The following is a 24106-nucleotide window of genomic DNA, read 5'->3' on the forward strand; positions in this document are numbered from 1 at the left end:
ACAGACAGACCATTCCATAGGCTCTTCTAGTCTATGGAAGACCAGAGCTGAATATGTGAAGACTGAAAGAAACTAGCAACAACAACAAATGTTTATTATCATTTTCCAATACCTATTTGGAGACCTGGTCAAATAAACCTACGCCATCAAACTTTACTGGACATGACTGTTAATCAGGTGTTGTGTAATTTCAGGTGTTGTGTAATTTCAAGGTAGCAAGTCAGCTTGTTGTTAATTAACAATTTATTTTTTTTAAACACTGGAGGAAAATAAAATACTATTGTTGGGTGAAATTCTGAAGCATAGTTTTCTGAAAGAATTTTTGTAAATTTCACATATAATTAGTTTTACAGGAAACCAATTATCATGGAATGATAATAAATCAGTGGCCAATCTGGAACCATAAATGACATTTTTCCAAATATTTAATAAATGACTATAACAATGATTTCATGTTTGTCGTTTGAATGATTTTATACTAAATTTCATAAATATATCACTGCCATGTTAATTTTAAGAAAAATAAGTCCAGCAAGAGTTATCCAAACTTCAGGATCCTGTGCTTTGTAGCTAAAGAGTGTGTCTTAATCAGCAATATCTCTATCAACTGTCTGACAAAAAAACACCTGGACTCCATTATTTATATCATATAGTCACAAACATTGAAAAATGCCATTATAATTTAAATCTGATCTCTGAACTACCGCTACTTTAGGGATTCCAAGGGCAGAAGCCAGGAATTACACCTTCTCTAAATGATGGACAGATACATGAAAGTCATCACAATCACACTTTTCATGCTAAATCATGGGGATACAAATACACACTATAACACTAGTATCTGCTCATAAACCTTTCTAACTGGGGTAGCTGACAATATGCACTAGATTGACTCAAGACTGAAAATTAGGTTAAAGTAACCTACATTTGGTATGGTCATGTTACTCGTCTTGGTATGCGCTCACATAACAATTTTCATGTGTAGATATAAGGGTCCAAGATTCTGAAGGTGAAATAAAGACAAACAAGTCATAAAAGTGTGACAATGAGGATTTGGTGTGGTTCAATTCCTCCTTTATGATGCCTCCATGTACAAAGTTTCATGAATTTAGGTGAAAAAGGGTACAATATACTGAGGTTTATAAAAACTATAGCTGAGAATATGTCAGTCAAAAAAATAAATCAGAATAACCTAGTTTTTATGGTAATATTACTCACCTTATAGGTTGCAATTTTTTATAGATGCAAGTGAAATAAGGTCTAAAACATTGAGATGTAATGAACTGATACAAAAAAGTAACTAAAGTACAAATATATTGTCACATTGACCTAGTTTTAATATGGCTAAGTCACACTCATTATGATGAATGAACAGGTGAAATGCTATTTGCCCTCAACACTCTCCCTTGCTACAAACATTGTTATGTATATTTAATTTATATTCTTTGTTGGCTTTTCTAAATGACTGTATGATACATACATTTGTATTTTGTACCTGACCTTGTCCAAAATAAAGCTCACTGCATACCTGACCATAGACTTTTATTCTGTAAATAACATAATACATAGCTAATATTCCTCTGTGAGTATAGATTCAATATTAGAATCATTATCAATGAATGTAAAATTGTTTATCTTTAGTCCTTGATAATGGTATTCCCCCATAGAAAAACCTGGTTTATGTGATATTTGCCATGTCCTTTATTATAATTTTAGTATAATTTTAAACCCTCATCCTGGTTTTATTTTTGTGTCTTAGCTTTTTATATAATGTTGTTTACTGAAGAAATTACTCATTTGTATATTGACATCTTAAAGCAGAACCAGTCTTTTTGTTATGCTCAGTTTTTCATTTGGGTGGAATTATTTATTCAAATTATTATTCTCTGGAAATACAAAATGTTGAGTGATTGTGATACAACAAAAGACTGTTAGTACATCGTCACATTATAGACCACTGGTATATTACCATACTTGAGACAACATACATATCAACATTCAATATTTGGAATACCACTGGAATTCAATTGGACCTTCATACACTCTGACTTTTGATAGAACTTTAATGACTATTTGGGATTTAATTCCAAATACTGTAAGCTCTTTTTAAATTTTTACTTTGTATTCAAAGGAAATAAATTATTTGTTGAATTTCACTTTTTTCTGTTGCTTAGTTTAAGACCATAACAAGATGTTAATATGCCAATAACCACTTACCATGTCATATACACACAAGATCAAAAACTTAGTGAAGGTTTACATGTGTCTGTGAAAGAAGGAGAGGTACATGGATAAAAAAATGCAAAACTTACATGATAATAACTGCATTTATCAAGATACTATTAATATCATGATAATTATGTCCCAAGAAAAAGATCAAACAAATGCATGCATGAAAATAGAGATACACTGAAACTTACTTGGTTAAATAAAATATCCTCATCCATAACTCAAGATAATCATTGAGCTAATGGAGCACCTTGTTTTCATAAATACCTGAGTTCATTTCTAAATCTTGTTGTAACCCAGGTCAGAATTCACTCCACCCAACAATATCCACATATTATACTACTTCAAAAATGACAACTATCCCCTAAAGGACACACTCATTTTCAGGTTTCCAACATTTAATGGTGGTTGAATACAACAGTGGCTAACTGACAACAAATACAGATTGTAGCAACAAGCTTCAGCAATGACCAACATGGGCAAAATGAATATTGCAAAATAGGTGTATGTTTATACGATTTTTGTGATTGGGTCCAAGGTGTGACCACATTATCGGAAATCTCACAACTGTACTACAATGAAGTAGACTTGTAAAGGGCATACAAAACAGTACAGTTTTATTATTCTTATTTACAAAATCACAAAGTGGATCATACTTTTAGAAACAATCTCTTACAAAAGGCGAATTAATAATTTGGAAAACTCATTCCACATATTCAAATGGAAAGACTTTCCATGTATTACCAAATGCAGACTGTGTCCCACTGTAACTATAATCCACCTCTTTAACCCTATTTTTGCAGCAAAATTCTATTATTTTTTAATAATGTTTCTTGTGCTTAAAAGGATAATTAACACACATTACTAAATTGATATAAGTGAGAAGTAAGAAATAAATACATAAAATAATTATACTTTAATGCCTAAATTGTGCAGAACATGACAAACCTATTGTGAACACTGGAACAAAAACTCCAGCTGGTATTGGCAACGTGTTACATACTGCTCCCATCCAAAACTGAAATATATTATAAGAAAAAGGTCCAATAAAACATAAGTTAAGAAAAAAGCATAATCACATATAAAGGCAGATTTTACAGCATCAATAAAATGAATTAAAATGCTTTATGACTGCTTAAATTAAAATGCTTTACGGTTGCTTAAATTAATTACATTCAGAACAGATGAATAAATAACTTATCTTTATCAAAGGGTTTTTAAATTTAGATGATTAGTGACATTTTCAGACCAGCATGTTCTTTAGATACAAAAACTTGTCACTATGCAATCAGAATAAATTATTTTGTAACTATGACTAAATTCATTTCATAATTTATTTTCAAATTGAAAAAATTAATTTCATCACACTTATGAGACGAACTTAAAAACATGCATTGGCCTGAATCTTAGGAACTTTACATTCAGTATATTTTTTTAGAAGTTTTGCATCTTAAAAATATAAGCACAGCATCCTTCCTATACATTGACATTTAAAAAAAATAAAAAACTGATATCATTAAAAATATATCAGGAAAGTAAATAAACATATGAATGGAAGAAATATAAATAATATTATAAAAATATCTAATTGGAAGCAAAATCCCATATAAAATCTAATAAAGAAGGTTATATTACAATCTAGTTCCCTGATCTCTTACTGTTCTCACTTTGATGCACTTAATATGAATTAGTCTTCCACTATTTTCAACATAAATAATTTCTCAATGAAAAAAAAATTTTATGAGTCTTCTGTGTTAATACAAATTAAAAAATTATTAATTAATGACAACAATATCACTAAATAAAAATATGTGTACCTATTTTTGCATATGCAGATTAAACAATTGAAAAATAATCATTGTTAAAGAAAATGGAGCAGAATTCATAATCTCAAAGTAAAAATAAAGTAGAACTAGACACAATTTCAAATATGAAAATTGTTGTATGTATGAATGAATGAATACATATGCATATGTGTGTGTATGTGGGTAGTTTATTTTTCATGACTGCAACTCTGATTCACTGATGACAAGTCACCCTTCTGGATGGCTCTGACTTACAGACTTATAAAAGGCTCAAAGAGAAATTAGCTTTCTGAAGCCCTAAAACAGGAAGGTGTGTGTGACTTCAAATCAAATCATACTTGAGTATATACAGTAATAAATATTACATGACAATGAATACATTTTGAACATACAGTGGAATCCCGCTATAATGCAATAATTGGGGTATGCAAAATTGGATCACGTTAATATTGGGTCACGTTAATGCGGGGTTTTAGAGCATTTTACTTTTTTCAGAGAACAACTCGTTGGCACATATACGTGTATTCATGTTTAATGTATATGATGAATAGGGTATCAACACCATTCACTGTCGTGTCGTCGTGGCATGCAGTTCATCCATAATGCATGTAATTCCATTGAAAAATTGCACACAGATTAACAATATTCAGTAATTTTTTCCCTGATCATTGTGTCTGAACTCAACGTCTAATATACAGCATGAACAGAGTATCAACACCATTTACTTGCCATCTGATATTGTACCGTCGGGGCTTGCAATTAATCCGTACTATCTGTAATTCCATTGCAAAAATTGTATACATATTTAAACTATTCAATAATTTTGTCACACTATTATGTGTCTGAATTCAATGGGGAAAATTAACAGCAAATTTAGGTTAAGAAAGACGAAGCACGTGTACAGTTCATTACGCTCTAGGGTCTATGAATGGAGTCTGTACAAATTTCATAGCGCAAAAATTTTCTCATGCGTTGCCGTGTAAATTTGTCAATTGCAAATTGCCAAAAATTAACGCTTGTACACCTATTTGCTTGAACAACTAAAGCAAGAATAATTAACAATCAACACATGCTTTCAATGTGCATATAATTTTTACTTCAGATTTTGTGAATATTGAAAGAAATGTGTGAAAAGTACTATACTAGTCATTGCACAAAGTGCAGAAAACGACCTGCATTTGTGAACTTGCTTTTCCATAATGGGAAATTTTTTTATAAAAAAATAGGAAATTAATAACAGGTTGATAAACAAACACCATACCCATGTAAAACCCAAGAACTAAGTGCAGTAGGCCTGCAATGGTTACGAGTCACTTTCATAAATTTTTATAAACTGTAAGCATGTACAATTTCATACCCTTTCAATATATTCAGCTAATAAAGCAGACATTAGTATTGATAGCATCTAATAACACCGCCAAGCCCAGCAAACATGTTGGCAGCTTTCGTTTGTTTGATGTTTATTAAATTGTGAGAATCTTTCATCAACCACTGCATTGTCTCTGCTTGGTTGTGTATGCAGTTAAAGAAGAAACACGTGTCGGCTATTGTTTGAGCAACAATTGCATACAGAATTAACTGAAGACAATCACAAAGACGACTTACTGGCTTTGCTCATGGATCAGTAATGAGTAACATTTCTGATAATGTTTATTTTGGCATAACACTTGAAGAACCTGGTGATATTGTTAAATTTCAGAAGCTACACCACAATCGTATTACATTAAAATTCATAAGAAAGTTCTTTTCCAAAATGATAATAAACGGTTTAAACACTATTTCTCGTACTCAATAAAATATATATTTCCCGGTATGAGAAAAATACACATACATGTATTTAAAATTTCAGGAACCATGCCACAATTATATTAAATTTTTGAAATGATACGCTATCTCTTCCCCATAATGATAATAAATTTTTATACACTATTTCATATACTTTGAACAAAAAATATTTTTTCATGTGTAAATGAATACAGAAAATTTCAAGAGCCATGCCACGACCGCGTTATATCCGAATTTGCGTTATAGTGGGCCATGTAATAATGGGGTTGCACTGTACTATTAAAGAAAGAATATTTATCTTAATGGCAAAAACACTTTCCGACTTTAAATTAACACTGTTGCAAATTATATAAATTATATGTTTCTTTAATGAGAATCTGTCAATATGCCAACTACATACCAAATTACTGCCAAAATTTTCATAATTCCAAGAACGAACAGTGAACTATCCAAGAACAGTTTTCAATACTCAGGCTTAATATTTTGCAACTGCATTCCAAAGAAAATCAAACAGAAACCCTCAATAGCTGTATTTCAAAACAAAGTTGTATAATGGATGAAATAATAACTTATATATAACTTAAACCCTCCAGATTCTCATATTATAGAAATGCAGGTGAACTTACTTATAATACTTATTTTGTCGAGAACGATGGAGCGAGAGTGAAAATAATCAAAAATACTTTGCCTTGATATCAGTGATTATACTTTGTAAAGTTTGCATATTATACTAAGGCCCCACAGGTGATTTTTTGTATTCAGCTATGAGTTATCATCTATAACTGAATACATCATTATCATTATTAACTGGTAAATGAAGATCTCCAGTGACTCATAACTGGAGTCACAATAACTTACAATCCTAAGTGCTGATTTGCATTCATAATTAGGAAGACCATGATGCTGAGACAAAATGCTGATGGTATATTTCCAGGACTCACAAAAAAGTAACTAATATTGACAGTTATAAGCAGTACCAACTTACATTCATAACTATGAAGAGAACAAGGTTGACATATATATTAGTGTATGGGTGTTTCCAGTGACTGATGATTTCTTCCTCATCCAAGTCATCTGCTTGGCCTCTGGTCCACGTAATGTTACCAAACAGTTCGTTGACAGCCTTACGGTGAGTCAGCTGTTGAGGAGAATTTCAAATAATCTATCATAAATCTCACAATTTTACATGCCATGTTAATATCTGTTTCAAATTCTTTCTCCATAATAAATACTTCAGAATTTGTTTGTTGTGGTAGAAGTTTCCATGTAAATATGGGAATTTGCATATTTTCATTATTGCCTTTGACAAATTCTGGTGTTTAATTTATGGAAATTAGCATGGTTACAACTATTTTCTTCATTCTATGAGGTACAAATTTTTTGAATAAATCATAGAGTCTTGTGAAATATGTGTAATATATATTATATTTAATATTTTTGTGTGTTCTGTTTCATATTTCAGGTCAAAACCAATTACCTCCCCAGCAAAAAACTGGCCAAGTCCAGGTGGGAATGTAAGAGTTGATATAACAAAGGCAACAATGCCAGGGTAGATGAATCGGCTGAAAAACAGATGTTAAAAAATATGTAATAAATATGTTTGTGGTAATTTTTATAAAAAAATATTTTAAAAAATAGATTCTTAAAGTAGATTAAAATAATCTAATCAAAAGATGGGTAAATTTAAAAAGCAATAAAACAAGAAAATTTAATATAGTTATTCTTTACCTTGGCTTCTAAAATTCTGCTGAATCATTTACAAAATAACCATTAGAAATAAAACTTATCACATGGACTGACCATCACTATTATGAAAATGTCAAATTAATTTTTGGGGCAAAAATAACCTTGATCAGTAATGATCAAAACTGAAATTGCTATGCATAAACCTAGCCAAAATCTGAGCACCAGTCACCTTGAGATCTACTATGTTAGCTCCAGTCACCTTGAGATTAAATATGTCAGCTCCAGTCACCTTGAGATCTACTACGTCAGCTCCAGTCACCTTGAGATTAATTATGTCAGCTCCAGTCACCTTGAGATCTACTATGTCAGTTCCAGTCACCTTGAGATTAATTATGTCAGCTCCAGTCACCTTGAGATCTACTATGTCAGTTCCAGTCACCTTGACTATGCTAGTTACAGTCACCTTGAGATTTACTATGTCAGTTCCAGTCACCTTGAGATTTACTATGCCAGTTTGAGCCACCTTGCGATTTACTATGCTAAGTTCCAGTCACCTTGTTGTTGTAGGGTTTAATGCCATTTTTTCAGCACAAGATAGACTAAACATGGTGGCCAGTATTAATGGTGGAAGAAGAACAAAAAAAAACCTGGAAAGAACCACCAACCCACATGAAGCTACTGGCAAGCTTTCTCATGTAACCACATTAGCCGAATCCGAGACTCAAACCGATGCAGACAGAGGTGAGATGGCAGTGATCCATAACTGTGAGCACTTTTGACCACTTGGCCACTCAGGGTCCCTCCAGTCACCTTGAGATTTACTATGTCTGTTCCAGTCACCTTGAGATTTACTATGTCAGTTCCAGTCACCTTGAGATTTACTATGTCAGTTCCAGTGACCTCATCTTTACTAGTTAAGGGTCATTGATATCCACACCAACCAGTGAAATGTATCATTGTGTACTGAGGCTGCTATGATATTCCTAACAATCTCTCAATTTAAATACAACACGGGATCTGATCGGAATAGTTTCTTTCAGCTGCATCCAGTGAGATAGTGGAACTGTAGATACTCTTTCAGCTAGCTAATTATGTGAAGGGTTGATGTGGAACAAACTATACTGACAACCACTGGCTTGCAAAGTTGCAGCAACCTTGACCTTTCACCTCATGCACAGAAAAAACTTTTCCTGCTCAAGTGTAATTTACATATAAAGTTTGATGAAAATTAAACCAAGTAAACTTATAAAACAGAAAGGAAAATTACGTTGTCAGCTCTTGTGACCCTGACCTTGGACCTAATGACCCTTAACTTAAAAGGCCTCTGCCTCTGCCCATGGTAAGCCACATATGAGGCTGGAGAAAAGAAGGCAACAATAAACTACGTTTTATTGCAGAAACCACCTAGCCAATTGACAGATGGATGGACAGATGGACATCACTTTCACTCTAGAAGGATTAAAAGAATAATCAGAAAATTAAACCAGGAACTATCACGCTGTTTTTTTCATAATGTAACTGTCTATAACTGTTAATAATTCTGTCTTACAAAATGTATTTTTTTATGGGGGTGGGGAAACTAATTTTTATCATGTAATACTTACCTGTCACTATTGCCTTGCTATCTCCTCAGGGAAGTAAGCCCCCTCATCCAAAGCTCATAATTCCAACTTCTCAGAACATTCCAGAAATCTATAACAGAAAGAACTCAGAACCAGTCTGAATACTATGTCATAGGTTCATACGGTATGTTCCTCCTCTCTGAATTGGATCCAGAACTATGCATTAGCCATCAGAGCAGGGTGGGATGAGGGATTCTTGCAATAGTGACAGTTAAGTATTACATTATCAAAATTAGCTTTACTCATCAAAAAGTACATTTTGATAGTAGTAATACAATATCTGGATTTTTCACCACAAATAAAAAAGGATGACAAGCTAGAGAAACGAACTCATTAAAACCAGTGAACCGAAACAACCATTTTCTATAAATAAGGCCTGAAGCCTGCTCCTATTTACAGATGCAAAGGAGAGCAGGAAAACAGTTTTAAGGGTAAGGTTATCACGAGAAGTTTCAACCAATAATTTATAACGGGGTTTTGAGAAGGACCACAACACGCATGAGAGATTCCCTTTAAGCATATTAGTAAGCGAAAACACCAGTCTTTGCAGCTAAAATATCCTGACAAGATCATCAAGATGGGTGTCCAAACCAATGGCCTGACCTTAGAGAACCTGAGCATGTTGGACAGGACTGCACTATAGCCCTTGATTCTAGAATTTGGGAATTCTCTCTCTTCAAGCAAGAAGGGAAGAAGTCTGCCACTGTGATTAGAGAGGGACAGCTAGGATGAATGTGTTTCCTACTACATGAAATGTAAGAGATTCTCCATTCCGCATCGTAAACCTTGGGCATGCACAATCTTCTGGCTTGAACGATATAGTTGGCAACCTTGCATGAAAATTGTCCTGGTGGATAAATTACTTCAGTAGAGCCAAGCAATCTGCAACCTGTTGTAGAAAAGAGACATCCTCTGCTGTGACAGCAGGTTCCTCCTCTAATGAAACATCCTGAGATGGTCTATCAACAAGGCAAGAACACAATCAATGGAACTGTAAAAGGGCTTTCAGACTGAGCAGAGCAGTGGAGGTCCTGACTTGTCAGAGCACTTGCTGAATCATTCTGAACGGTAGCAAGGTAAGATAACCAATGATTTCACCTCTGACTGAAGACATCTGCTCCCCAGACCCTATGATCATGGACTTGAGAGATGCAACTGGGAAGTTAGCTGTTCAGTTTCATCACAAAAACTCTACCAAAGGTCTCCCACGTCCCAATCTGAACATGGACTCTGTGAGGATTACCTTGCCCCTCCTGGACTGTCTGCCTGAATATTTTACTACTCTGAATAAGACAATATTATAGGGTAATTCCTTTGTAGGCTGGCGAGTGCAAAGAGAAGGAACATGTGTGCCTCACTGTCACCTGAGGTACCCTACCAATGACATATTGGAGGAGACCATCACCCAGTGACTCATTACTTGGTTGAAGCACCCTTGTGAGGCTAAAAATACCACTCTAATTTCCAAACTGATTTTGTGGAAAGGTAGTTTCTTTCTGGGATCATGAACCCTGAGGAACTAGGCCTCTGGACTCTCAGTGAGCACCCCAGTCCAAATCTGATGCATCCATGAACTTGGGAGTGTTATGTAGAGGTGTGACTTGGGACTCTGGTCAGCAGTCTTGGTTGGTCCACCAACTAACGCTTGGTAAAATTCTTATTCTAGAGAAATCCAATTTGTCAGGGGTTCCCTTTGCAGCTTACAGCATACCAGAAGAAACTAAAGAAGGTGCAAAGACAGTTTTCCTAGAGGAACCAGGTCCACACTGGAGTTTAAGGTCCCCATGAGATATTGGCAAGCCGATAACAAAGTCTTGACTTGAATCGCTCTCTATAAATTGTCAATTGCTGGTTTCAAAGAATGTATAAAACTTTGGAGTAAACAGGGATGATAAGGACTAGCAATAACATAATTTTCAAGATGGACACCAAGGTGGTCACATTATAGATCAGATTGGAACAATTCCAGTTAGGATCAACTATATATCACAATACATCCTATTAAGTAGAAGGTAAGGCATAAATACTGAATGTCTGTCAGTATCTTTTGAAAAATATATAAGTAACAATACTTACTTTTTCTGCAGAAAGGCTGATAACTTTTTATGTTTACGTAAAAAGAGAACTATTCTTCTGTGTAACAAAATAAAGAGAGCCCCTGCAAAACCACAGGCAACCCTGCAAAAAATTGGACAAGAAAACTTCCATCAATACATCTGACAAGCCAGAGATGCTGTAAATACTGGAATTCAATCCATTATATTAAATATTATGCATTTTAATTTTATGCACATGTAATTTTACAAATTGTCAATTAATTTATTTTTCCACAAGGTTTAATGTTTGCAATTTGTGACAAAGCAAAAAATATGTAAATAATTAAACCACATGGAAACCTCCAATATATGGCTTACACAAATTTGTCTTTGAGGTTGTAAACCTCCCAATATATGGCTTACACACAATTGTCATTCAGGTTGTATTCTTTTATAAATTATCCAATACACAAATTGTTTATATGAAATACAGCTGGAATAAATGCCCATATACTGAACAATATAAGTTCAATTTATAAATGCCCATATACTGAACAATATAAGTTCAATTTGAAGCAAAATAAGAAGGCTAAACAAGTTAATTCAATCCAAAAGTATTTGTCCACATTTGAAATTATATATATATATATATATATATATATATATATATATATATATATATATATATATATATATAGAATATCAGAAATTATATTCATTGTCAATTCTTACAAGGTAATCTTCTAAATAAACAATCTGATATCAATGTTATGACATCTACATCAATGCTTATAGGGCAAGATATAAACAACATAACATTTATATCCAACACCTGTATGCAAAAATACATTTTTAAGCCTAAGTAATCAATACAAATCATTCATATCTTTCATAGTCCCTAAAACAAATTTAGAGAAATGCATTCAATATTTATGAAAGTGAATAAATGTACACCTCTCCCTCAATAACTTGTGCACAATGGGGTCCAAAAACATGGACCGCATTATAAATGAGAGTGCAAGTTACTGAGGGACCTAAAGAAAATGAGTGATCCATCCCCACTAGGACATCGAGCTAACCATGCAACAAGGGGGTGGTGGTAAATGTACCGTTTAATGGGTGCTGACTCATTTTATAATCACGTTGAGAAAACTTGTCAATAAAGCACTTTTTCTAATGAAGATGTTTGTTATTTTGTATTGATTACAATTATTTTCAAGATGCCAAACATATGAAAGATTGTTAACATTATTCGAACCACCCATACAGAATGTTCTCATGGATTCCATATGGAACACTTTAGAAATCCATATGGAAGAGATATGGACTGAAAAACTTATGGAATCAGACAATTTATTCCATATCAATTCATGAGCCTACTTTCCATATGGAAAAAAGTGCTTATGGATTAAAGTTGCAACTTTATTCCATACGGAATTTTCATTTGCTGTGAAGTACTTAAGGAAGTGATATGGAATACATTGTCTGATTCCATAAGTTTTTCAGTCCATATCTCTTCCATACGGATTCCTGAAGTATTCCATACGGAATTCATGAGAAATTTCTGTACAGGATTGCCTGGTGGCCTTGCTATTTTATGAATGAGCAGGTTAATTAAAGGTAGTTTTAATTATATCACATACACAATAAATTTATAACTTTGTTCAACTGATCAAATGGAATGAGTTCAACCAATATACAACCAGGGCCGCTAGATCTTACGCATGTAGGATTTGCATGCCTCTTAACTTTTTTTAATTCCACCTCCTTTATTTGATATAAAAGATGCAATTAACGTGATAATACAAAAAAGGACAGCTTTTAATTTAGTGCAACAATAAGACAAATGTTTCATATATCAAAACATGGTTGGCACTTAATTAAGTTAGCGAAACGCTTGCTGACATAGCTGTCACGGTCGATTGATGCTTTTTATGTTTGAATACAAGAAGGCATATTGCATTTATGATGATTACACTTAAACTGAATTAAAATATAGAACTAAAATACAAGTTTCACTTGATAAAAGAATTATCTAATTTATATTTATTAAAGCAATGCCTCCAGCAGACATAAGTGAAATTTTCTTTGATCAAATTTTCATTGAATATCATCATTTACAGTGTATAAAGAAGGTCATTTGGAAAGAACATGTAGCAAAATATATGACTTGTTACTAAAAGTTTATAATTTCAAAATGTTGATTAAAATTTCCAGGTCCAATATACCATTTTCGATAATATTACAAGCAATTCATCACTGTTTCATCTACCGATCACGATTTTCTTCAAGTTCAACAAATAGGGCTAAAAAAATGTGTATTTTCTAGTTTTAAAAATGGGGTCCACGCCTGACCCCATGTTTTAAGCAAGTTCATGTGTTATCAGGGTGAGAGTTATCATGGGAGTGGAGTATTTAAATTAATGTATGTGGGCCTGGATTATATTGTTTCCAGAGAGGAATTATGAAAAATTAGTATCTTTAAGACATTTAATGAAATTAATGTACTCAAGATTCCCATACATAAATGTTTTCCTCGGTCAGCCAATCACTGGACACAGTTATATTTCTTTTTTTGGTGAAATTTACATGCAGGTCTATACCAATAAATGCACCTTCTTGTCCTAGCAGCGAAATTTCTTACCATGATTAGCTGGGAAGGAAGGAGATAGATAGGTGGATATGTGTCACACTTGTTTATTTCACACACTGTGGTGGTTCTCTTGAGGACTAATTAGCTTTACAAGACTTCATCACTAATTTTGTAAAACAAACTGAGCTACACTGCAATGAAACTGAAAATTTCTTACCCTATAAAACAAAATGCAAGCATTTCAAGAGGATCAAAGGGAAATTCCTGTCTAAGATTTGTCTTGAATAAAGCTGTCAATGTCTCTGAAAAATAAACAAAAATGATTATTACTGAAAATTCTTTCCATATAAAAATTTTCGTAAATTTATTAGAACTTACAAACAAAAATGCCAATCTCTTGTGATCATTCAAACAAGCAAGTATCCAAAATGTTAAGATATTTATTTAGACAATGATTATTGATTCACGTAATTGGCAAATTCATGCATTTTGCCCCAAAAAAGTGAGGCTTGCTTTTCAACTATACATTGCTAGATTCTGTCCCTTGGTCCAACATCAGCAAGACTAAATGTTTGTCCAATCAGTGATCTGCGAACTCATTATGAGATTGCAGATCTTGATCTATATTATTAGCAGTTCATACAACTTATGAGCAAGTACGTATATATAGAAAAAAATTTGCTTTTTTAATGGACAAATTCAATCAAATCCCAACATCTAATTCCTAATTTCAAAATGTCTACGATATTTGAAAATATTCCAAACTGGAAGGATGTAGTACAGGAATATACCATGAAAGTGATACATTCCTAGGTGCTACCTCTACCAAAGTTCCTGAATTATTTCATTTAAATTTAGATTTTAGCTCCTGTACTGAGAAAAAAAGTAATAATAAGCAAAGTCTGTTTAGTCACCAAATATTTATGCTCTTTTTAAATAATCTGACCTTGCTCTCTTTGTTCATTATGTAAGCTAATATCTTCCATGTTGAAGTTGCACTCTGTATTAAATTAAATGGAAATGAAGTTAACATTGTATGAATTTCTTTTTTTTTCTTTTCTTCTGTAAATGGGATGCTACATGTCAGGAGCAGGTCAGGAGCAGGTTGGAATATTGTATTAATTACATCATGTACTTCTCATTCAATCCTGAAAATGAGTTGGTTTATTAAACAAATTTATGAACGGTTTGAATCAGATTGTGTGGACATATCTTTCTGTAGATTAATTCTTTCATTCATGCTGAATAAGAGCCATCCAGTAAATGTGAAATACAAAAAATTTTATAAATCAATGGATAATATTTGAAACTCTAGATGTTTGTAGTACATAAAATACTGTTCAATTCAGATATATTTACATTTTCATGCCTCCATTCCTATTCAGAAATGCATATATGGCATCCACTGTGCTGATCCATTTCGTGATTCTATTCATGTTTGTAATATTTAATTTACCAGTAATATTTTCTGATTAATGAAATCCAAATAACCATGAGGATGAACAAAATGTAAGTTGTCAATTTGTTTGTGACATATTACACTCAAAAAAATAATTGTATTTTATAATGGTTTTGTCTTTATTTTTCTGTACCTACCTATCCATTTATCTATCCAGTTTTACTTATTTATTTTCCCAAAGTGCAACTGTCTCAGTGATGACAAGTTACCCTTTCAGACAGAACTGACTTTCAAAATAAACCCCTAATTATAGAAGGGTCAAAGAGAAATTCGTTTTTGCAGCCCTAAAATAAAGGGGGGGGGGTCAAATTATAATCAAGTATATGTGGTACTTGTTTGATTTAGTGCCATATTAGCATACTACAGGCTAAATAAAATGGTGCCAATTAAATAATATAGCTCCAAAACTTTCTCAAAGCATTATATCACAATAATTCTAGTCCATCTTTCAGTATATCATAACATGTTTTGCTTCATTTAGATCACATTTTGTATAGATGTATAGGTTTTTAATTTGCATTTTATTACTGTTTAAAAAAAAATTTAAGGTTTTCCATCTAACTGCTTTTATAAACCTTGATGCAGACTGATTATCTATTCATAAATATGCTCTATCTTGAAAGATCACCTCTATTAGACATACATCTGTCTTATACAACTACTTATTTAGGTTCCTCATATCAAAATTATTGTAAAAATTTGACCTGTTTTAAGCAGCCAACTTCCCTTAAAAGTAACTTTTCAAATGTACCAGATGTGCCTAATTAAGACATGTGTGACTCTGTAAATGAGAACTTGACACTAAGTAGTTTAAATGTACACTTCAATTCTTACCTTCATCTTGAAACCATAGAGCCAAAAGTCTAAACACCAAGGCACCACAGACAGCTGAAAAGAAACCTCGCCAGTAATTCCTGACAGCAAAGTAGGTCGCTGTTACCTCTATACTAAATAATACACCTGTAATTAAATAAAAACAATTCTTCTAAAATTTGCTGAAACTCTGAAAGGTCAATAAATGAAACAAATCTGTGTGTAGTAAAATACATATCCTCTAGACTATCGCTGAAAGTCTTTACCACTGAGAAAAAGGTAAATGAATTTTTTTTAAAAATCCCCTCCCCAAAATAGCTAAATTTATTTAAATGCATAAATGCACCAATTTATTTAAATGCACACAATCTTAATCAGGTTATCTGCAGATGCATATTAAATTTAAAACAAATTTCTTTTGCTACTTCATGCAGCTTCTAAGGACTTGTGCAGAATCCAACCTAGGACATGTAATTGTGGCAGTCATGTTAATTTTTTAACAAACTGGATCTGAAAATCAACACCTTATATTATCAATCCCTCCCCCTTCTTTTTCAAATGGAGGCAGAATTCCTCCCTGAAATGTAAAGTTGTCTAGATTGGTAACAATCAGATGCAAAGATCACTTTACTAAATTTTGTTTACTATTGTGATATATTCTAATTTTGTTCTTGATATACAAACATATAATCTAAGTCTGATCAAAACTGGATCACAAATATGTCTTCCAGAGTGGTAACAACCTCAGCCAATCAAATGCAAATTTACATCTGATTCGTTATGATCCATGGATCTCATTCAATATCAAATTGATCCATGATCATGATAATATAAGCCCTTATTTCAAATATGATCAAAATTGAATCAGAAATATGGCACTGAGAGTGGCAAGATCAGCCAGACCAATGCAAGATCAACTCATAAATATAAGTGCAGCACACTCATTTTTGAATGTGTACACAATTTTAATGATATAAGCATACATCTAAGTTTGATCAAATTTAAATCAGGAAAATGGCATTGAGGGTGCTAAGAAGCAAAGCCTGTCTGATGCAAGATCAACTCAAAAAGGTCATCTCCCTTGTGCAGTTCATGGGGATAAGTCTTTTCAAGAAACATCTATATATCATAAAAACAAACCAAATAATGATGCTAAACTCCTATCATGATTTATAGTGTTACCTCCAATGGGAGCTGCAAATGTCCCTGCCACTCCGACAGCACAAGCTGCTGCCAGCATCTCTGATCTCCTTGACTCATTCTGAAATGGACAAAAGGATCTTCAGTAGGGTGGTGCTAATGAGTGAATCTGGTTGATAAATAGTGTGATCTGTATATAAATATGCACACTTATTGATCACGACTGCCTTCAGGTAATAGAAATAAACTTTACCTAACTAGAAATGTTTTCATGAAATACAAATGGAACACCACCATGCCTAACAAACAGACCTAAATGCAAATTTTATCACATGGGTGAACATAAATTTTACCTGTTTTCTATTACACATGACAAATATATGCAGATGTACTGAGTGCTTTTACTTTTGTTGTGTGGTGAAAAACAAACATGCAACAGCTAAACCAATACCTACCTCATATATACCTTTAAAAGATGAAATTTTTCCCAGCATTGCAGCTACCAAGCTAGCAATATGTACAAAGGGACCCTGGAATAAACAAATGAGGTTTTATCATGTTTTGTGACCAAAAAACTGTGACAATGCCATATACATCATCCAATAATTAAATCTTAATTATTTATTCCACATTTGATATACAAGTTGTAACATGAACACATGTGTCAAATCTACTACCAATATATATATATATATATATATATATATATATATATATATATATATATATATATATATATATATATATATATATATATATATATATATATATAAATAAAGCTACTGATGTGAGTTGCACCAGACATGGCTTTCTTTTTTGGAGGAATGCTTGAATATGATCAAGAAAAGGAACATTGTCCTGAAAATAAACACAGAGAGGTTTCCTTTCCCCCTTCGAAACCACCAATTTTTCCCATCATCACCCAAATCCCTGTGGGGAAAATCTGTCTTGGAAACATGCAAGCTAACTAATATCAATGTGGTTTCTTCTGAAGTGAAAGCAGCTTCTAAACAGTATTTGTTTAGTCAGGTATTTATCATGACGATGGGTCTATATAATTTAGCAGTGGTTTCTTCACAGTGCATCTAACCCCCAAAATGCAAAAATTAAACAAAACAGTCTGTGAACATCAAAAACCTTTTTGGATTTTCCAAAATGTTGGCAACAGTTGACTTTGCCAGTAGGATGTATATGCAGGTGTAGATATCTAAAGCAAATATTCAATAAATAATAATAAATTTTCATGAAATATGCATAAGAATGTATATAGCATACCAGAGGAATGATTACTGACTTCCACATGTAAATATACTCTGCCCCTACCGCAACCCACCTCCTCCTTATGATGGAAATGAGACTACAGTAAACAAGGCACACACCTATGTACGAGTACAATGATTCGTCAACATGCATGTCTTCTGACACTGACCATACTATGTACTAAGTCTCACAGTAATCCAATAGAAAAAAACACTCGAGCAGTACATTAAAAAAATTCCATCATATATTGATTGCAACCAGCTTGAAGTCAAAACGGCAATTATATTTACAACTCATAAAATTCTTTGGAGCACAAATATTTATCAATACACATCTAAAGATGAAGAAAATAGTATGAACAGAATTTTACTGCAATCAATAAAAAACACAAAACTGCTGGATTAGTTGATCTAACAAGACCATTTCATAAAGTGCATTAAGCCACAAAACAAAATGGGCAATAACTCTAACATAAATCTGAACAGCAATGTACTTTGTCAGTATGGGCATCTACAGTACATAACCATAATATTTACCAAACTGTATGACAATCTATCAAAAACTATGGAACTAGCTATGCTAATGAGGGAAAGAAATAAGGACCAAAGAATTGATGAACCAACACATGGGTTACCATAAGCCCCTGCCTCTATAGCGACAGGGGTATATTAATTGAATAATTTAATCAACAATAAGATATAAAATCAGAATAAAGACAGGGAATGGATAATAATATGTATGATGCAATCAGTTATTCCTGCAATTCATTAACAGATGACAAATGTCCAAAATATGGTCAATCAGACACTTAAAGGTTCTTTTCTTTGTTAGACATTTGAATACTGACTATCTGCAATATGCACATATACAAAGGATGAACATCACTAAAAGGGGCCTTGGACAACCAAGTGGGTTCCAGTCTCGGGCTCAGTAAATGTGGGTACGTGAGAAAGCTTGCCAGTAGCTTCCGGTGGGTATATGGTTATTACCTGGTGTTTCCTGGGTTCTTCCTCAACTAGTTATACTGGCTGCCATGTATAGCCTATCAGTTGCTGAAAAATGGCATTAAGCCCAAAACAACAACAACAACAGCAGCAGCATCACTAACAATGGCAAAATCTCGGTACCATGTTGCTAATCTCTTGTCTCATCAAACAAATATAGTCTTGAAAAAATGTGTACATCAATTATTCTGAAATAGCTATATTCAGTATACAGTCCACTCCTGTGCATCTCTTGTTACTTATGGTGCCACAAATGAGAACAATTGATTAAACTGAAACATCTTCAGTGCTTCAGGTCTGTGAATTTCATTGGATGCAGCAGCAAGCAACTGCATCCAATCAAAATCAATCTGTTCAAATCTAAACAGTGTTCATACATTAATGAGACAACAGGAGCATAGTACTGGAATGGACTAATAAATAAGCAAAATAAGCAATTTTCCACTGCCAGTCCATGTTCATGAAAATACATCCTTTCCCTCGAATACAACTGTAAAGGCTTCTCTCTGGTACACAGTCATAATTTGGATATTAAACTTAAAGTATCCTTTTGAAGTCATTTGCCTAAGCTATTTTTGGTTGATGTACAATGCAACACTGTCACATGCCATTAGTTAACTGGCTTTGTATACTAGACAGGCAATTCAAGAAATCCTACTGCTGTTGCTAGGACAAAGCACTGAATCGTTTCATTGATCTGCCAAGCTGTAGATAGGTTGACATATCTGGACCTTGGCTAGCAAAGATGAAATTGAAAATGATTATCCAACACTTTTGATGGCAACAGAACACAATAAGATCTGAATTACAGTAAATTTAGATTTTAGGAGACCTAAAATTTATTATCATGATATCTGAGTATCATCCCAGCCAACAAGAGCCAGATATTACAGACCTGCCAACCCTAACAAGACTATCTCAGTAAGGCAATTGATATCTTCCATAAGTCTGACCAGTGTACTGTAAGGTATAACAAAATCTCATGTACTGCTATTTTAAATTTGGAAGACATGTATTTAAAAAAGTTTGATCTTTGAAGCTGATGCAGCGACTGTAAACATTATTTTCAACTAAAAAGTTTGTAAAGTACATGTAGACATTTTTTGCCTCTAGAACAGTTGCACAAGCTTCAACTCCAACCCCTATGCAGCTCACTGGCTTGTTGCTATCTCTCAACTTGATGAAATTCTTGGCAAATTGTATCCATTTCACATGACAACAGCAAACAATCTCCCATTCAACTCAATGTAATGTCCAATAAATGTGATTGTGCCCCTTCCTGCTGTTCTTCTTCTTCCAATAAGGTACAATACTACGTTCTGGTGTATTTCCATACATATCCCAAGAATCAGAATAGTCTTCTGCAGTGATTTTTAACATTTTTTAAAAGGCTTATTTTTCTTTCGCCTTCAACATGTATCTCTTGCAGCATGCCATTTTAAAAAAATTCAATAATCAACAATTTGAACATGTACGTGCTTTGCTTGAAAAAATATAAGCAGTTTAAAGCATCTGTAGTACTCATGTACAGTTAGTCCGATTCCCTGACTAACTACAAAATCTAATATTAAACCAAGATCCAAATCAAACATGGTCAAGTCATTTATTTGGAATTTACCACAACAATCATATTTCCATAGTGTTTGCTTTCATCCTGTAAGTCCATAAAGGGTCATTTTTGTCAGACTTGCAGGAAAATAGTAAGGGTTGGCAGCTCTGATATTATACGAGAGATGAAGGGATTGTGCAATGTGCATCTCATTTACAAATCTACTGCTGACTGTTCTCATCAATGGAGTTTTCTATATTTTTCAATTTTGTTACAACTAACCTCTTTTCCAATTGGAAGTGTGCTGCCTATTGAAGAGATCAGACCAACAACTTTAGCTACAAGTGTTCGGAATGTTAGAAATTCTTTCAGTACAACCCCTCTCAAAACTGTTTTCATCTCTGGAATCCCTGACCCTGAAAGAAAGACAAAAAAATATTCTTGGGGTGCAATTGCAAGGCCTGCAACTAATGCAAACAAACTGAATCAAATGCAAACATTAAACACAAATCACATAATATATTTTCAAAGCATATCTTTGTTTCTTCACTAAATCCATCATATATTAGAACATTCTCCCCTATAGAGAGGAATTTCCATCCTAAATTTTCAATTCTAGATTAAAACTTTAAAAAAATAATTCTGAAACAAATATGGTTGGAAGGCACGAGGATTTCATGAAACTGCACCTAAGTGAGAGATCTATTTTTCCACCATTTCTGTAGACACAATGATTTTGGAAAATTAGTTAATGCCTGGCCCTTTGGTTACCAGTTTTAGAAGTATCTTACTTATATGAATGATCTGTCTTCATATCCATCTTCAAATCCCTATCTGATTTTTAAAGCGCCAGTAAATAAATAAATTAATATATAAATATACCCTGGTTCACCCTTCCTTATCTCTGGATCCTTTTAAAACTGCAATAAAGACTAGCATTTGTAATGTATATCTGAGGATTCCCCTAACACAAAAGCTTGCAAGTATCTAGAATATAAGAATTATAGATTTATTTTCTAAAAATGTAGGATTTGAATATGATCTTTCATAACATATATGGTCCGAGCAATATAGGATAATTGTTGTTGTTGTGGAGTTTAATGCCATTTTTCAGCACATGATAGACTATACATGGCAGCCAGTATTAATGGTGGAGGAAGAACCCGGGAAAACCCCGGAAAGAACCAATGACCCATGAGAAGCTACTGGCAAGCTTTATCACATACCCACATTGGCCGAATCCAAGACTCAAACCCATGCAGACAGAGGTGAGATGGCAGTGATCTGTAACGGAGAGCACTCTAGACCATTCAGCCTCTCAGGGCCCCTATAGGATAATAATGAACAGGAAAATCTAAGCCTCATTTATACAAATCATCAATAAATCTGAACCTTACTAATACAGATTACTGTACTAATTCATCTCCACTGCACAAGAAGTTTTGCCAACTTAAACAATGAACTCTTGACTGCTTAGGGTTTGGCATAATGCATTGTTGTAGTTGGAAAAATCAAAGAATTCAAAGGAAACCAATGATGTTCAATGGAGCAACCACATACATAATCTTGTACTTGCTAAACTTGGGAGGTTGAACATGGGACCACAGAGGTACAAAGTTTGTCTGTTACCACTGCTTTTTCCAAGCATAAATGTATTTATCCCCATTTTAGTTTATTGTATTATGTTCTGTGTGTGTCTACATGGAGTTTAACCAGTGGGGTTCTATTGTAATAAAACAGTACTTTAATGAAATTTATCATAAACCATGATATAGGTAAATTATCATATGAAATGACACACTTCTGGAAAACATTATTATTTCAGAAAATGGAAACTTAAGAGTTTAATTTGCAAAAAGCTCTTCTTGAACTGTAACAGAATGGAAAATGGTGTCCTGCTGTCTCCAACGATGCAGTATTCATTTGTTCTTTAAATCTGAGACTTGTAGCAATCATGAACTTTACAACTCTATACACAACTAAAAACACAGCTCCCTCGTTATAATGCTGCCTATGGTATATACCACCTAAGAGTCAGACCACCAATCGTTTCAGCTCTAAATTTAAAATGTGGTCTCTTACCATACTCAGCCAATATGTTACAATGAAAAACCTTATTGTGACAGAGTGCTGTACTTCATTCCTTTTTAAACTTCCTGGGTGTAACTAGGTTTTTTTCATTTTACAAAAAATGAAACACCTTATTTGACTGAGCTTTAAATGAATCATATAAATTCTTAAAACTTTCTATGGTTATGGAATTCCTTAATTAGTCTTGTGGTTCGTATTAAAAATATTTGTTAACTGTGACATACATAATTACAGTTGTGCTAAATTGGTAACATTTAGCAGCATGCACCAAAAATATATAAATCTGTTTCTTCATACAAGATAAAAAAGTAAATATGCTTACCAATGGCTTGAGGGGACACCAGATGTGTGAAACCAGTTGCAAATAATATAAACAAGATAGAATATAGGACCCATGCCATATATTGTAGGGATACAGAAAAGGATAATTCTTCATACAACCAGTACTTAGCTGAAAAAGAAAGAAAAAAGGTGTCCATTAAAATAACCATGCTTTAAGTACAATATCATTTTTATTATTTAGTAAATTATGTTTCTCTGAGAATATTTAACAATCGCATTAACATTAGGAAATAAATTTTGCTACCTCTCAAATCCAACCCTCCCTGAAAAATGCAAACTGTTGTCTTTCCTGTCCATATCAGATAGAGAAGGGAAGAAACTTCCAAATTACCTCCCCTTTCCACTGCCACCTGTATAATGGATGTTTTATCCAATTTAAGCTTCAACCAAACACCAACAAGGAGACTCATGCTCAAGAGGTTTAAGTTAATGTGATTAGTTAAGTATTCTTGAAAAGAAATAATTTGCAAAAAATAAATTGACTTTCTCTGCTGAATATATTCCCCAATCACATTAACATTAGGACAAAAGGCAGTAGCAAAATAATGCATAAACCTCCAACTTCTAACATGGGAAATATGACTGCATTCTCTTTCCAAAAGATAAAGTTCTCTCTTAACATGAATGCAGAACAATCAACAGTTTTATGACATGTGACAATAATACACCAGTAATAAGAAACTAATGACATT

At 33.3% G+C, this 24106-nt stretch overlaps 1 protein-coding gene across 1 annotated transcript in view; it reads right to left on the minus strand.

Annotated features, from left to right (window-relative positions):
- Nucleotides 1-24106, minus strand: part of LOC149781848 (chloride channel protein 2-like) — a 111962-nt gene that overhangs the window by 58628 nt on the left and 29228 nt on the right. Inside the window, exons 5-14 of the mRNA XM_089936036.1 lie at nucleotides 23395-23523; nucleotides 21264-21397; nucleotides 17624-17698; nucleotides 17211-17289; nucleotides 16050-16175; nucleotides 13974-14058; nucleotides 11204-11305; nucleotides 7297-7381; nucleotides 6805-6957; nucleotides 3178-3247 (exon numbers count right to left, since the gene is read on the minus strand). Coding sequence (XP_089792162.1) covers nucleotides 3178-3247; nucleotides 6805-6957; nucleotides 7297-7381; nucleotides 11204-11305; nucleotides 13974-14058; nucleotides 16050-16175; nucleotides 17211-17289; nucleotides 17624-17698; nucleotides 21264-21397; nucleotides 23395-23523 — 1038 coding nt within the window. The remainder of the gene's footprint in view (nucleotides 1-3177; nucleotides 3248-6804; nucleotides 6958-7296; nucleotides 7382-11203; nucleotides 11306-13973; nucleotides 14059-16049; nucleotides 16176-17210; nucleotides 17290-17623; nucleotides 17699-21263; nucleotides 21398-23394; nucleotides 23524-24106) is intronic.

Source organism: Sinohyriopsis cumingii, chromosome 15 (genome assembly GCF_028554795.1).
Source record: "Sinohyriopsis cumingii isolate HCF-2022 chromosome 15, ASM2855479v2, whole genome shotgun sequence".
Classification (NCBI taxonomy): Eukaryota; Metazoa; Mollusca; class Bivalvia; order Unionida; family Unionidae; genus Sinohyriopsis; species Sinohyriopsis cumingii.